The sequence below is a fragment of the Mytilus trossulus genome, chromosome 2 (genome assembly GCF_036588685.1).
Source record: "Mytilus trossulus isolate FHL-02 chromosome 2, PNRI_Mtr1.1.1.hap1, whole genome shotgun sequence".
In the NCBI taxonomy this organism is placed as follows: domain Eukaryota; kingdom Metazoa; phylum Mollusca; class Bivalvia; order Mytilida; family Mytilidae; genus Mytilus; species Mytilus trossulus.
Window position 1 is genome coordinate 80845516 of NC_086374.1, and position 17212 is coordinate 80862727.

The window sequence follows — 17212 nt, forward strand, 5'->3', positions numbered from 1 at the left end:
AATTACCCAAACCAAAGCAAACACAAATAATATCACAATTTTTTTAAAGTCACTTATCAAATGGCAAAAGCGAATGCTCAACACACATTATACGAATGGATAACAACTGTTGACATATTCCTGACTGTGCACAAACATGTTCTTATGTAGAAAAATAGTTTTATATCTAGCTTAACCTTGTACTTGTATGACAGTCGCGTCAAATTTCATTATATTGACAACGATGCGAGAAATAATCAAACATACATAATTAGTAAACTTGTTAACAAATAAGGGTACAGCAGTTAGCATTGTGTTATAATATTAATCACAAAAAAAAACCACTACAAATATGTTACAAAGAAAAACAAAAAGGTATACATGCATATACAAAGCACATAAGCAAAAACGAAGGACAATAATACAAACATTTAACATAGCACTATGACGGAATGTTTAAGTACAGGGCAACATCATTTATGATAAAGGTAAATATTTATAGGAAAGCTATTGTAACATTTGGATTTTTGTAGTATTTGTTTTATTCTAAATGTTATTTGGTATGATTATTATATACCTGATTTGTTTATTTAACCATTGGTATGTTGTGATATGTTGTAGTGCTCGGGATATTTTCTGAGATACCTTTTATTCCTGTTCTATGGTTTTTAAGTACTTCTTTTCAATTTTCAAATAGGATCCCACAAAAAGGGAATGTAAAATTTCGCTGAAGTACAAGAGTTGGCATAACGATCATCAGAGGAATTTTGTAAAACTACTAGCGGCCGTCTACAAAAAACGTTTTCAAAAGAAACAGACGTATTCGGTGTTTGATGCTATTGATGTGGTAATGAATTGTCCATACTACGAATTGTATCTTAAATTGTACCGTGAGTATTGTTATATATGACTTATGTCAAACAAATAACATATATTTTCAAAGCGATGCATTATATATTGAGTCTTAGAAGAAACAAATGTTATTCCTATTATGTTTCTCGCTATTTGGAATTATTCAATGTTTCAAAGATCAGACTTCTCTACATTTGAATAAAAGCACATGCTGATAGCAAAATCAAACGATGATACAAGGTGAAGTCTGCTTATATTTTATCATAAAACCGGCATTTAAAACAGAAAATCATCAACCTAAAGGAGGCGTCATGTGGCCAATCAAAAATGATGTGTGGTAATTCGATCAAAATGGATCGATCAAAATGGATGTCACAAATAACTCCGATACAAAGACAAACAAAACATACACAAACAAACCATACAAAGTATATAATTTCCTTAACTGGACAATTCGAAAATTGCAGCTGGGTTAAACGTTTCTAGTAATATTTCAACCCATCCTCTATACAATAGCTAAAGGAGAAAAAACATATCAACACACACAGTAAAAAGATATATAAAAAGTCCGAGATCTTTGTTTAAATTAATCAGAACGAATCACGAAAAACGACAATGCTCAATTAAAAAACAACAAATACAATGGACTTTAAGCAGTAACTTACTTGTCAGCTCCAGACATCCGTCAATTCAAATATATGCAACCGCTCATGTGACAGATTTGCAGTTTGTCAAAAAAGAGAAATATTTGATATTTTGAAACAATCAGTCTTGTAGTTGTTCATAAAAAAGTCATATAAGGTAGCATGCTTATCATTTGTAAAAGAAATCTTATCTTCAAAAAGGAAAAACACAAAGATAAGCGTAACAAATTCTTATTATCGGCTTTTAGCTTGATAGGCTCATAACTGTTACAATGTTAAAATATTGAAACATACAACGATTTTTGTTCGATAAATATAATTCCTTACCAAGTTGACAAATGATTCATGATGTTCTTGGAGTATAGATTATAGGGAGTGACGTGCTGTATCACCTTACTTACGTGTTGTAGCGCTTTTTAATTTATATGTAATGTGTTTCCCTCAGTTTTTAGTTTGTAACCTGGAATATATTTGGCTAAATTGATTTATGACTTTTGATCAGCGTTAAACAAGTGAGCTTTCATTTAGTTGTCTTTGTATAGTTACAATCTTTACCATATTTACTGTTTAGTCGATCTTTGGTTATAGACATTAAATGTGGATCTGTGTTATTGTGCTATAGTCATTTGTGTATTTCATTGTTGCTTATTTGTTTGGCATACCGAGTGTCTATATGGTATTTTGCATTTGTTTGTTAAAGTAGTTATTTGTTATATTTTGGATAATGATTGTTGTAACTATATAACACAATTTTGACTGATGTACCCATGATTTGACATTTTGTTTGTTTTATTCACGACTTGCTGTCAAAATCCTATTCTACACAACCAAATTGTCATGTCTATTAACTAGATAGCAATTTGTTTTTAATACACTTAATAATATTTTTCCATTCACTTTCATTGTGTCGGAGTTAAGAGTATTTTTATTTAATTTGTACACATTTTTGTTCCTCCACCAGCTGAAATTCGCATTCTGACGCGGGATTTTTTTCTCCATGTGTTGAAGACCAATTGGCTGATTTGAACTGTTTTCTGCTCTTTGGTATGCTTGTTGTCTCTTTGACAGATTCATCATTTCCATTCTCAAAATTATAAATGTTTAGAATTTAGTTATAACCCTTGACAGCACAGAAGCGCAGTCGATTTATCAGGTGATCTTTTTGTTTGTTGTAAAAACAACTATGCACCAGTTTTTATATAGAGTCAGTTGTTGTAAAACGCATACATAACTAACACACGTCCCTTTTTGTAAAAGGAGACATTATCTATTGGTAAACATTTAAATATTCAATGTAAAATATATATTTTACATAGGTTGAGACCAAAATGAAAGTCTTTTGGCATATATATTATGAACAATTTAAACTAAAATTGTTATTTTAAATTAACAGGCAATAGGAAATATTCTGGGGTTTTACAAGAAGATTGTAGAAGAGACATTAAGGAAGTTGAAAAAGGTTTGACCAAGTCATTAACAGAAATTGATAATGCAACTGTAAAAGTTGCAGTTTTATTGCGCATAGACGCTAATATCAAAAAGTTTTTTCGGCTTACCAAACTATTGCAGACTGATGGAAAACATGACGGAAATATGCTTGAAATGCGTTGTAAGGAGGTCCGGTCTTTTACAAGGCGACTTGAAAAAGTGAAAACTTTTGTGGAATTGTGCAGACGTTTTACAGGTATTTTTCAATCTTATCAGATAAATTAATCATTGTATTTATCTTAGATAGATGTATATACAATATCCATGACATGACTAATCTACTATCTTTATAAATTGTATAACCAAACACTAGTTGCAATTGGGCTAAAAATCACTAAATTATTTTTGTCTGAATGAACCTTTATATCACACCTGTTTCGAAGATGTTCTCATCCTTTGGCGACCGTCGTCCGTCGCCGTTAACGAAAATGTTTCCCTCTGAAACTACTGGTCCAAATTTAAACAAACTTGACCACAATCATCATTTGGGTAACTTAAAAAAAAATGTGACCTAGATAACTAATCCAGACCGTCGCCTTGGCTTGAAATAGAACATAGAGATGAAATGTAGATTTTAATTAACTTATATATGCTTTTAAAGGAGAATACCTCATTTTGTGTGTTGCTTCTCTCCATTCCACAAGAAATTAATCATCATGCCTCTGTGCTCTATAGGTATCATACATAGTCGCATTTGTCATTAATTCTTTTGATTATTCAGTTTGGGTTATTTAGGGAGAAAATCGAAAATAAAGGCGTCCAGGTATTGGTTCCGTCATCAGACCAACTTTTAAGTCAAACATAACTTCCGGCTTTAAACTTGCACATATTTTTCATAAAATTACTTGGGGATAGGAAAATAATTTTTCCCGTTGATAGCAACTCTCTTTATAATTTAGCACTGATCGCCTTGGAGGAGAAACTTAGAATTGTTAGTTAATAGCACATACTCTTATTTATGATATACGTATGTTCATAGTAAACCGAAACGCGATCGCCGCGATATAGCCTTTCTGTGCTAATGCGGCGTAAAGCAACAAACAATCAAAAACCGAAACGCAAAAATAATGGAATTTAACAGAAAAAAACACACTTTTGATACCTTTTCTGAATTTCTCGAGACAAAAATCTTTTACGAAAATTATCACTACAACAGTTTACATACTTTCAACCAAGCTTTAAATTACCGTGATTTCGCGGGTGTATTCACGTATGTTTGAAACCAAAGCATTTAGAGCAAATCTTACATGAAGTATAATTGTTCATTAGCTCAAGATCTCTCTGCCCTGAAATTGTCAGATGCATACGACAATCCGTTGTTAGGTTCTTGGTAATTTATGGACATTTTTACCGTTTTAGTTTTTTTTATCTTGCATATATACTAATACATAGAGATAAACTGTAAACATCAATATTGTACCGCAAATTAAGACCTTAAAATAAGTCAATATGACCAAAATGGTCAATTGACCCTATAAGGAGTTCATACCCTTAATAGTCAAATTTTAAGAATTTCAAAAAATATATTTTTTACAAAATATTTCTTACTCTACTTACTGGACCAAGTTCGTTATATATAGAGATAATTGTAAGCAGCAAAAATGTTCAGTAAAGTAAGATCTACAATCACATCATTATCACCAAAAAACAAGTTTGTCATGAATCCATATGTGCTCTTTGTTTGATATGCACATAGACCAAGGTGAGCGACATAGGCTCTTAAGAACCTCTGGTTTAATTATGGTTTTTAGTTTTTAAGAAAAATATAATGTTTGGTTTTGCTTAGATGTTAAGCTAGACAAAACCAATAAAATATCATGATCTTGTTTTCTGTATTTATTCAGCAATGCAATTAAGTATTCAAAATGATTATTAATTAAATAACTATAATAAGATAGTTTGAACATATATCGATTACACATGACTCTGTACTTATCTATCCCGTCATTATGTTAATGTTCTATGCTAATATTTATATTCTTGACTTTCATTTTTGCTTATTAGGCTAGTGACATTCAGACCTAAAAAATATATCAACTACGAAAATGACGTCAATGTATGTCACACAAACAGTCTTAATTGTATACCTTTTCAATTTTTCATTTTATGCGATTGACATGCAGACCTAAAAAATATTTTTAATGCACCTCCTTATCACACAGCTATATTATATATCATTCGAAAGGAAAACATGTGTATATTCCATATTTCCCGGTCTTAAAGTGAAATGTGGTGCACTTTGTTTTAATTGGGGTCAGAGGTCATTCATAATACATAGGAAAAAATAAAACTTTTGTAGTGTTATTGAATATTTTGAAGCAGCTGGTAGTGTAGTTAATTCAAATTTTACTTTACACGATACTATGATAACGTGGTTTTGATGTTATATTTGTTATTCTCGTGGGATTTTGTCTCATGCTCGGTCTGTTTCTGTGTGTGTTACATTTTAGTGTTATGTCGTTGTTCTCCTCTTATATAATGCGTTTCCCTCGGTTTTGGTTTGTTACCCCGATTTTGTTTTTTGTCCATGGATTTATGAGTTTTGAACAGCGGTTACTACTGTTGTCTTTATATAACGTCTCTCTGATTCTTAGTTGCATATTGTTCATGGTTTGGCGATAATTGCCGTCATTTTGACTTGTTCACTCTGCTATAGGCAAAACAGTACTTTCTACAAAAACGACGTATAATAACAACTAGATGTCCTTAAATGTGTTAATATTTACTATAAATGGTTTGCCATGCAAAATAAAAAAAATATGGTGAAATATTTGTAACGTGGACGAGTAAACGGAAGATAAAACATCACATTAAAGAGAGTAAAGGGTAGACGTCTTTGTCACATCAACAGTGATAATAGACTCCTGTGTGTTAACAGCCTACAAACCGTCCGTCCGTCGGTCCACACTTATTTAAAGCCTGTGTTGAATTAAATCAGGTAACTTATACATGTATACAGATATACAGTTCATCCAAAAACCAATAATTTCAAATAGAAAATGCATTGCTTTTGAACTATAGAACTGTTGTTAAACACACTTAGTTCAGAGATGTATAATGGGATGGCACGTGGTTCCTCATTAAATTAACTCAGTTCATTTTGATATTGACGTTTTAGCCGTTCAGTTTTAAACAATGTTTGATTTGTGCTTGTCTGGTTTGTGTCCGGTCCATATCTTTTGAACCGTTGAACCTGGGTTTTCCAAACTGAGTATACAAATACATCATATAAAAGGGGATGGTAATAAACTTAAATCAGGTCACTGTGATATGGATCCAATCATAATGGAATCCTGCCCGCAACATATATAAAACCAAAATTAAGGTTTAAGATATAGAACATGTAGAATTAGGTTTCACAAAAAAACTGAACTATTCACGACTTACGACAAGCTTTAAGTCCTAAGATTTGTTTTGAACCTGACCAATGATGCATAATTTAAATGCGGTGATTTTCAAACTAAAGTTAGGTCCCACGGTGACCTTTATTTTGAAATTTCTGGTTATATACTTTACAAACACTTTTTAAATTTCTTAACTTTTTTTTTTATTACGACTGCATTATTTTTAACTCACATTTGTGCAGTCAAAGGGTTTGCAGTTAAAAATGCAAGCATTAATGACTTACCAGTATTCAAACCTTAGATATATATAGATATTTATCAACTAATATGAATTTGCGGGGGTTAGTTTCAGCTAAACCTATATATTGTTATTTTTGTTATTCTGAGGAAGTTTCTGTGAATAATTTATTTCTTTAAAAGAAACGAATAAATCTAATTTATTACAAATAATGCAATTTCCAATTTTGTGATTTTTAACAATATAAGACAGTAGAAATTAACATTTAAAAACTGAGCCTGTGAAGCTTTTGCTTTACTGGAACACTTCCTGATACTTCGCTGTTATTGACAGAATTATGTGTAACAGATGCTTACAATGATTACAGTACATGCATAAGTTCCCTAATGCATATATTTTTCCTTCACAAGAACGAATTTATCAAATCCTGAAGAAAGTATGACGTCTTAGGACCACTTAACAGGACCGGGGTACTCAAACATGCACAATAAACATGGTGTATCGCCAACCATAATTCCCACTGATTTTGAACTCGTAAACAGCACACAGTTGTTCCATGTCTAGAATGCTACGAAGTGTCATGTCATCTTTGACTCTCTGACATGACTCCTCTTAAATTGTTAATCCGTATTTAGAATAAGAAGCATGAAAATATCATATTATAAGCCCGGTACCTTTGATCAGTATGATTAGGAGACACTATGATCTTTGTATACCAGAGACTAAATGCTTTGAGGTAAACAACTTTAGGTTATTGTATGGCCTAAAACAAGAATCATGGAAACATTGTATAATAGAGCTATAAAAGTTCTAACACAAAAGCTTGATCCATGCTCAAAACTACAAACAAAATAAAAAATCATAAAAAGCAACTAACGACAACCATAACAAAAAACAAATCAATGTGAACGATATCAGGCATATGATCGATGGTTTACGTTAGACACGCGCTTCAATATATAAGACTCATCGGTTACGCTCGAACCAAGTTCAACATCGAAGAATATTTAAAATCACGTTATCCTATTTAAAATACGGCTTAAGTTATTAATAAGCCTGAGGTAGAAGATTTATTGTATTTCAATATCTACGAAGACTTAAAAATGTGTCAACTGAATGCATAGATATCCCCAAATATTAAAGTATTTATAGCATGTCAACATATAGGCCCACCTTAGCACATACACTTTGCGTCCTCTAAAGTACTGAACAAATTTGTACCGATGCGTAAAACGATAGGAAATGTAAAAGGCGGAAAAACTCACTTTCAAATTCATGGGGTAAATATCAAATTTAACACATTTTTCCCGTAATTTGAGTTGCAAAACTAAAATGTATATTGATCCAATAGAGAAAGAAGTATTTTTCATAACCTCTGGCTTTTGTAATTGAAAATTCACTAAGAATAATAACATGAATAAAATATTGTTTTTAACAAGAAAAAAACGTTGACAACTCAGCTTCTATGGTCCTTTTGAATTTTTTTTTTTTCATACGTCGCGTAATATTTGTACCAAAAAATGCCTTCATGGTTATTCAGACTCTTTTTCGAAGCGTTTAGGTCCGTTAACTTTAGGGAAATTAACAGAGAAAGCGATTTCAGATATTTGATTAAAAAAGGGCACTGTGTAAAAGTGTATAAATCCAGAATGATACAATGCTAACGTTATGTATTAAACAAGTAATGAACTTTTGAATAAATAAAGGCAACAGTAGTATACCAATGTTCAAAACTCATAAATCCATTGACAAAAAACAAAATCAGGGTAACAAACTAAAACTGAGGGAAACGCATTAAATATAAGAGGAGAACAACGACACAACATTAAAATGTGACACAAACAGAAACGGACTAAGAATTAGACAAAATCCTATGAGATTTTTAAAAGTCACAAACTAAGCGTCTTTTATGAAAATGTCACTCGCCTATGCTTTACCTTACCACAAAGTTATTTTCTTTTACCTGTGTACAGTATTCTTTTTAACAGCAATATTATTTGTTCACAGCTGTATACTACTGTTGCCTTGTATTTATTCACCCTAATTTAGTTCATTTTGTATTTGACATTGTGTCATAGACTAAATGTATTGGTTAAGTGTATGTTCACTTGTGTTCATATGCTTTTCATTTGAGTTTAGTCATGTCAATTGATATTTTATAGTGTGGTTTTTGATGTAGTGATGTTACATTATTTTCCGGGTAAGGTTCAATCCACAATTTTCTCCATGAGGAAATGCCTGTACCAATTCAGGAATATGACAGTTGCAATCCATCGTTTGATGTGTTTGATCTTTTGATTTTTTCCATTTGATTATGGACTTTCCGTTTTAATTGTCCTCGGAGTTATGTATTTTGATGATTTTACTTTTGAATAGATCTATTTTTACGAATGGATTAAATCGACAGGAAGTCATGAGCGGGGTGTCCTGAATACATCCCCAAAACGCAGTCCACTGTTATTTATAACAATACAAAAAGTTTTTTTTTTAAATAGCAGATGCACACGAAACTACAGATTGTTTCAAGATTGTAGGAAATTCCAATTGTAAAAAAATTAACTATCTACTTTTAAATAAAAAGAATTCTTTAAATTCTCATTTGTTTTGTTAAACTAGTCATATGTCTATATTGTAAGGCATTGATCGTTTATAAAAGGTGGGATTCTAACTCCCGGATCATGAAATTAGGATTACCTTAATCAAACAGGTATGATGAGTACTTTGGATTGTAATATAGCCTTTATCTTTAGTATTTTCTACCAAATCCAACGCTTGACTCAAAATGACATCCGTCTTATCCCCGACCACATTGACAACTGGGAGAATGATGTAATGATTTTGTAATAAGAAGGTAAGAAACGGTCAACCTTGACCTGGTGATCCATATAAGCATACTTTTGACATGTGTTAAATCATTTGTAAAAAGTTGAACGAAGATAGAAAAAGAAAGATTACATGTGGGGTTTCAATAAAAGAAAGATCTAAAAAATAATGGTTTGATATTGTCAGTAAATGTGCTATCCGCTCTTTTTCATTTAATAATCAATGCTAACAAATACAAGCAATACATAGCATGAGGTGAAAGTTAGTTATACACCTCGGGATACGGAGTGCCTCGATAAAAATAAAACTCTGGGCTCCGACCGACTGGATTTATCATCCAGAAACACCTATTCCTAGGTGTAAAACTATTACTTGACACGAAAATGTCATACAAAGTATAAAAAACTAAAAACGATACTATCTTGTTCGACACACTTGTACAAAAATGAAATGTAAAAACACATGAAAATGCACTCACTATTTCATATACTGCAACAACACTTACACATACTTTTTATCGTGATAAATGATCTACCAGTCATTATTTAATTGAGACAAGTTGTCAAGAATTCATATGTATTTCCGTGTATAATAGGTTTACCATTCGAGGAGGAAAAGAAGCTGCATGATTACAGTGACTACAATAGATTGGAATTGAAAGACATTAGCATTCTAGAAAATACCGAGGGGACCCAGTGCGTTCAAAAACCATTTCCGCTGAATATGGACTCTGATTTTGAAGAAACAATAACAGAGGTGTTAAAATTCTGCGAAGGAGTTGTTTTTCTCAAAATTTGGGATACACATGGTGACCTATTTGTAAAGCAGAACCATGGACCATTATGCATAGATGATATCATAAGATGTGTATACTTCCCTGCACGTGAAGACTGGTCAAATCTACAATGTAATTTAAAATTAGGCACAATCAGTTTTGAGAAAGTTGAAGATATTTTTGGATATTCAGACATACTGACTGTAAAGGCAAACCTCCAACCATTTGCATCAAACGAGGATTTAAGCTGGATAGATGAAAGAATTGATCAATTGGAACAATACAGGAGTATTAAAATTTGCAAAAAAGGCGCATCCATTGTTAAGGAAATAGCTAACGCTTACAATCTACAAGGGAACTTCGAAATTGTCGAGGTTATACTCAATTTGGTAGGTAAAATGTGTAATGCATTAATTTCTCCATATTGTAGTTGAACAGTGTCGATCTTTTGCTAAGTTGATTTTCATCCCACCAATTAGTGGAAATTAATGTCTCACGCTGGTCACTAAAGGCAAAATTTCAGTCAGTATCGGTCATTTGTTCTGAAAAAATCATAAGAGATAAATGTTAATGACTTGATCAGTCTGTCATACACGGTTGCGATAGAAGGATATTTACATCATGTACATCTCAATTAAGTAAGTGTCTAAGCAGACGGCTAAAACGGATGTCCCAAATTATAAAAAAAAACTTATACATAAATATGACTAAATGTACAACGAACTAAGTTATTGTCGTATTATAACACAAGTTAGAAACAATTGGACGTTCTATCCTTTTAGGACAGTCACCAAAGTGATCGTCATTTGATTTGTATTCTATATTAATACAGTCCCTAGTGTGGACATTGCGTGCTTGCCAATAGTTTTGATACCCCTTCAAACATTATTTCTTCATAATTTATGTCTGCAATAAAAAGAACGGTAATGAAATTTATCTGTTAGAAAAAATCGAGTCGTTAATTTGAAAGTAAACTATTGGTTTGGTCCAGCTGAATAAGATTAAAATTTACCTTTTCGAAAACTGTCGAAAGACCCCCCCCCCCCCCCTAAAGTTTCTTCATATTTTATGTTAGAGATGATGTAGTTTATATTACTTTGATATAATTTGTCCTAAAACTATTGCAAAACACTGCAAAAAAATATAGTTGAGAAAGCGCAGTTTTTTTTCTTATTTAAATTTGTTGTCTAAGAGAATGCACTACAAAATAAATGTGTTCTCGGGCCAATCGTACACACATTTCTTTTCAAATCAAAAAAGATAAATTGTATGTTTTATTCAGGTTTCTTTGGTACATTTTTGGTAGATATTAAAGATGAATCCAGAGTTTTGCATGTTCATATATAATATATGTATAAGAAGATGTGATATGAGTGCCAATGAGAAAACTCTTAATCCATCAAAGCACGTCTCAGGATTAAGTAGATTATGAACTTAGGATTATGTAATCAAAGGAAAAATTATTTCCCTGGATGGCAATTCCAAATTGGACGTTTGTTTCAGTCGTTTTTCTTTTGTAGTTGATGTATTTTCCTACATTTTGGTTTGTGTATCGGATTTGTTTTCGTTTAACCGATAAATGACTTTCGAACAGCGGTATAATGTTGTAATCTTTATTAACACCAAGGAAAACATCATTGATAAACACAGGTCTTTTCTATGTATTAAAAAGACTTGCACTTAAAGATGCAGAACTATTGTAATTGATAGCTAAACTATATTACTGACCTTAAAACAATGATATACTGCTGATTCATCAAACTATCCAGTTACTTTTTACTTCACTTCACCTTATGTTGATGATATTCCCTCACTAACTAATTATGAATTTGGCGACTATGTTCATGCTAGGTACTTTCCGTTTTGAATTTTCCAACAGAGTTCAGTATGTTTTGTGATTCCCCTTTGTGCACAAATTAATGCAATCGATCTTGAGACGACGGATATGTTGCATTTCTGTTCCTTTATACGAATGCGGCCTACCAAATTTGGCTTATCATTGTTTTTGTTATGTAATGCGGCAGACGACAGGTGTCACATTTTGATCAATATCTCACAAAGTATATACAGATATTGCATACCCACACTACATCATTGTACAAAGGTTGTACGGTAAACATCATGGATTGGTTTTCACGATACGGTGTCTGAACACACTTTGATTTTTTCGAAAAACTAAGGATTTTCCTATACCAGACATTAATTACCTAATTAAATTTTCGATCTTCAATGCTCTTCAACTTTGTACTTGTTTGGTTTTATAACCATTTTGATATAAGCCTCACTGATGAGTCTTTCGTAGTCTGGCGTAAATCCTGGTACCTTTGATAACTATTGTCATGTAACCCGTTATTACAATCATAAAACTGTAGATACTAGTATAGTCATGTGATTTATTATTTCAATGTCGTGTCGTATTTCCAAATGTAAAATGGAAATGATTGATAACGCATGCAGCTATCAAATATTTTCGTTTATATTTTTGTGAGTTCACTTTATGCATAGTAAGAGACACTATTCCGTCGTCGCATTTAGTCTTGCATCTTATGCACTGCACGTGATTCTCGCGGTAATATTAGGGACTCTCCGTTTTTAATTTTCCTCTGATCTCAGTATTATTGTTATTTTACTTTTTGTTTGTTAACTTGCTGATCGATTTAGTAGATTATAATATATTTTTTAGCCTTACTCTTTTTACGGTGCAGATTATAGTGTATTAGTTAAGTTACCTGTTTTGAATAACTATTACTTAGTCTTAAACCTGGATTTTAAATTTTAAAATTTTCGAATGTTTTTGAAATAATAATGTTATATATATTTCTAAGAAAAAATGATAAATACACATTTAAAAAATGATATTAAATAGGAATTATTACTGTTAATTCATACGTAAAAGTATTTAAGATAGATCATAGGTATAAGTTTTCCTGGATTTTTTTTTTATACTTTGCTAAAATAAGACGTTTTCTATGCTCATGTTAAAAATATAAGAAAACGGATAGATTACTGTGCAATTTTTCAAGCTATGAGTCGTGGAAAATTGTCTAAATTTGTTTAAAATGATCATGCGAAAACACATTTTTGTGCATAAACAAAAATCTATGAAATATAATTTTAAAATAAATTTTGAGAAGAAAGGTTGGATAATATGCTTTAAGAAAATAAAAGAAATGGTGTCACCGAACTTGTTTTCTTGCTAAAAATTATAAGTGTCTCAGAAGGATATTTAACTAAAAGAGATATCTCCCCTTAAATGATTCAGATGAACAAATTGAACACACAGATTTGGTCTTTTTGGATAGTTCAATACACCAGCAAGTTTTCGCCATATAGATAAACAGCCTAACCAATTAAAGTTCACTTCTGTCATCAAATTTGTAGATTTGGGCAGATAACTAGACCGATTGTGTACTGTGATAGTACAATCCAAGATGGCGGTTTACCATAAGTCTATCTTAACTGAAGTATGAGTGCTTGTTGTATATGCTTAATGATAAGTGAAAAATTGTGTTGAATTTTTTTTCGGATAACCTAATGCTTTCATTATAACAAAAATATTTGGAAACGTTAAACTGAACTTGTTATACAATTAATCTAACATGTATTTATAGAATGCTAAAAGCAGTATGGACAACCTTTCAGCGTCACATTTTAATGCCTGTGACATACTTAGAAACTGGAACGATAAACAGTACTTGTGCTTGAGAGAGTTTCTACAAAACAAACCTCTAGTGACTTGGCTTCGGACACGAATGGGAGGTAAGATAAACTCATCATTGAAAATAAGATATTTGTTTTGAAAACGAATTAAGAAACCTACTTGTAGTTTGATAGCTTAGTTTTTTTCAATTGTTTAAAACAATTTTATTTTTTCTTGCCTTAATCGCTCTATTTCATTATTCTAATTTATATATAATTCTTACAGACTAATACGTTTATAAATTGTGAACAATTGTTTATTGGCATTACTTAAACATTCAGGTGCAAATAATGAACGTCGTCTATTTTACACTTTTTCGTGGACACGGTTAACATTTGTGTGATAAGTTTAGATTTAGAGGAAAGTGATATGATAACGCTTCGTATTGTTGACCTCTAGTGTACGCAACATCACTTGTCAGCTTTTTGTGTCATTTTTCCTCATAATTAAACACAGATATGAAATTGTTCATATAGGTCATTCATCGATAGGCTATTTAATTTTTCACAACTTTTATTTTCGATTCCCAAAGCATGGTTGCCAAGATGAAACCAGTGTTTAATGCGGCCCACACTACATCATTGTACAAAGGTTGTACGGTTTACATCATGGATTGGTTTTCACGATACGGTGTCTGAACACACTTTGATTTTTTCGAAAAACTAAGGATTTTCCTATACCAGACATTAATTACCTAAGTCGTATTTGGCACAACTTTTAAAATTTGGATCTTCAACTTTGTATTTTTTTTATTTTTTTTTAACCATTTTGATATAAGCCTCACTGATGAGTCTTTTGTAGTCTGGTGTAAACCCTGGTACCTTTGATTACTATTGTCATGTAACCCGTTATTAAAATCATGAAACTGTAGATACTAGTATAGTCATGTGATCTGTTATTTCAATGTCGTGTCGTATTTCCAAATGTAAAATGGAAATGATTGATAACGCATGCAGCTAACAAATATTTTCGTTTATATTTTTGTGAGTTCACTTTATGCATAGAAAGAGACACTATTCCGTCGTCGCATTTGGTCTTAATCCTTATGCACTGCACGTGATTACCGCTGTAATATTAGGGACTCTCCGTTTTTAATTTTCCTCTGATCTCAGTATTTGTGTGATTTTCTTTTTGTTTGTTAACTTGCTGATCGGTTTAAGAGAGTATTATATATGTTTTAGCCTTACTCTTTTTACTGTGCAGATTATAGTGTATTAGCTAAGTTACCTGTTTTGAATAAATATTACTTAGTCTTAAACCTTGATTTTAAATTTTAAAATTTTCTAATGTTTTTGAAATAATAACATTTAAAATGACATTAAATAGGAATTTTTACTGTTAATTTATACGTAAAAAAATTTAAGATAGATCGTAGGTATAAGTTTTCATGGATTTTTTTTATACTTTGCTAAAATAAAAAGTTTTCTATGCTCATTTTTTGTGCATAAACAAAAATTCTATGAAATAGAACACAATTGATTCCCAAAGCATGGTTGCCAAGATGAAACCAGTGTTTAATAAACAGTCAGTTGCTTGTGTCTTTATTGTTTCAGTCTTGTGTCCTGGTAGAAACGCGTTTTCACGTTGGTAAATTGTGTACATCAAAAACTGCGTATGTTCAATGGTATCTACTATGAGGGTTTGAAATGTTTATTAAGGTGGTACCCAACACTTTCACTTAATTTAATTTGGCTCGTTTAATTTTCATAAAATTATGTAAAAGTATTTACTTTGACACTTTAACAAAAATATAAAGATTTTAAAAATTTTGAACCAAGCGTTTTGTAAGAAAAATTACACTGGTTATATAGCAATTTGACAAACACCAATTTTGATCATTGAGAAGCTTAGTATTCCTTGTACAACACAACGTAATTAAAACGTTTAGCTGATTTTACAGAGTTATATCCCTGTAGTGTTAGGTACCACATTAAGCTCGATCATTTGATCGATGATTTTTTGTTTTTGTTTCATCAACAAATAAAATTGATACTTGGAATGGAGAATCCGTGAAAGAGAAAACAACCCGACCATAGAACAGAACTAGAGGCTCTAAAGAGCCTGTGTCGCTCACCTTGGTCTATGTGAATATTAAACAAAGGAAGCAGATTGAAAATTGACTACAAAGGTCAATAACTCCTACAGGGGTCAATTTACCATTTCGTTCATGTTGACTTATTTGTAGATCTTACTTTGCTGAACATTATTGCTGTATACAGTTTACCTATATCTATAATAATATTCAAGATAATAACCAAAAACTGCAAAATTTCCTTAAAATTACCAATTCAGGGGCCGCAACCCAAAAACAGGTTGTCCAATTCATCTGAAAATTTCAGGGCAGATAGATCTTGACCTGATTAACAATTTTACTTCATGTCAGATTTTCGGTTTTTGAGTTATAAGCCAAAAACTGCATTTTACCCCTATGTTCTATTTTTAGACGTGGCTACCATCTTGATTTGATGGCAAGGTCACCGGACACATTTTTTAAACAAGAAACCCCAAAGATGATTGTGGCCAAGTTTGGATCAATTTGGCACAGCAGTTTCAGAGAAGAAGATTTTAGTAAAAGATATATAAAATTTACGAAAAATGGTTAAAAATTGACTTTAAAGGGCAATAACTCCTAAAGAGGTCAACTGACCATTTTGGTCATGTTGACTTATTTGTAAATCTGACCTTGCTGAACATTATTGCTGTTTACAGTTTACCTATATCTATAATAATTTTCAATATAATAACCAAAAACAGCAAAATTTCCTTAAAATTACCAATTCAGGGGCAGATAGATCTTCACCTGATTAACAATTTTACCCATGTCAGATTTGCTCTAAATGCTTTGGTTTTTGAGTTATAAGCCAAAAACTGCATTTTACCCCTATGTTCTATTTATAGCCATGGCGGTCATTTTGGTTAGTTGGCGGGGTCACCTGACACAATTTTTAAACTAGATACCCCAATGATGATTGTGGCCAAGTTTCAAATAATTTTGCCCAGCAGTTTCAGAGGAGAAGATTTTTCTAAAAGATTACTAAGATTTACGAAAAATGGTTAAAAATTGACTATAAAGGGCAATAACTCCTAAAGTGGTCAACTGATCATTTTGGTCATGTTGACTTATTTGTAGATCTTACTTTGCTGAACATTATTGCTTTTTACAGTTCATCTCTATCTGAAATAATATTCAAGATAATAACCAAAAACAACAAAATTTCCTTAAAATTACCAATTCAGGGGCAGCAACCTAACAACGGAATGTCAGATTCATCTGAAAATTTCAGGGCAGATAGATCTTAACTTGATTAACAATATTACCCCAAGTCAGATTTGCCCTAAATGCTTTGGTTTTTGAGTTATAAGCCAAAA

The 17212-nt window shown here is 31.7% G+C and overlaps 1 protein-coding gene across 1 annotated transcript in view; it reads left to right on the top strand.

Annotated features, from left to right (window-relative positions):
* Positions 1-10091: 10091 nt before the first annotated feature.
* Positions 10092-17212, top strand: part of LOC134706028 (E3 ubiquitin-protein ligase rnf213-alpha-like) — a 70995-nt gene continuing 63874 nt past the window's right edge. Inside the window, exons 1-2 of the mRNA XM_063564737.1 lie at positions 10092-10532; positions 13755-13902. Of these exons, the coding sequence (XP_063420807.1) occupies positions 10092-10532; positions 13755-13902 (589 nt within the window). The remainder of the gene's footprint in view (positions 10533-13754; positions 13903-17212) is intronic.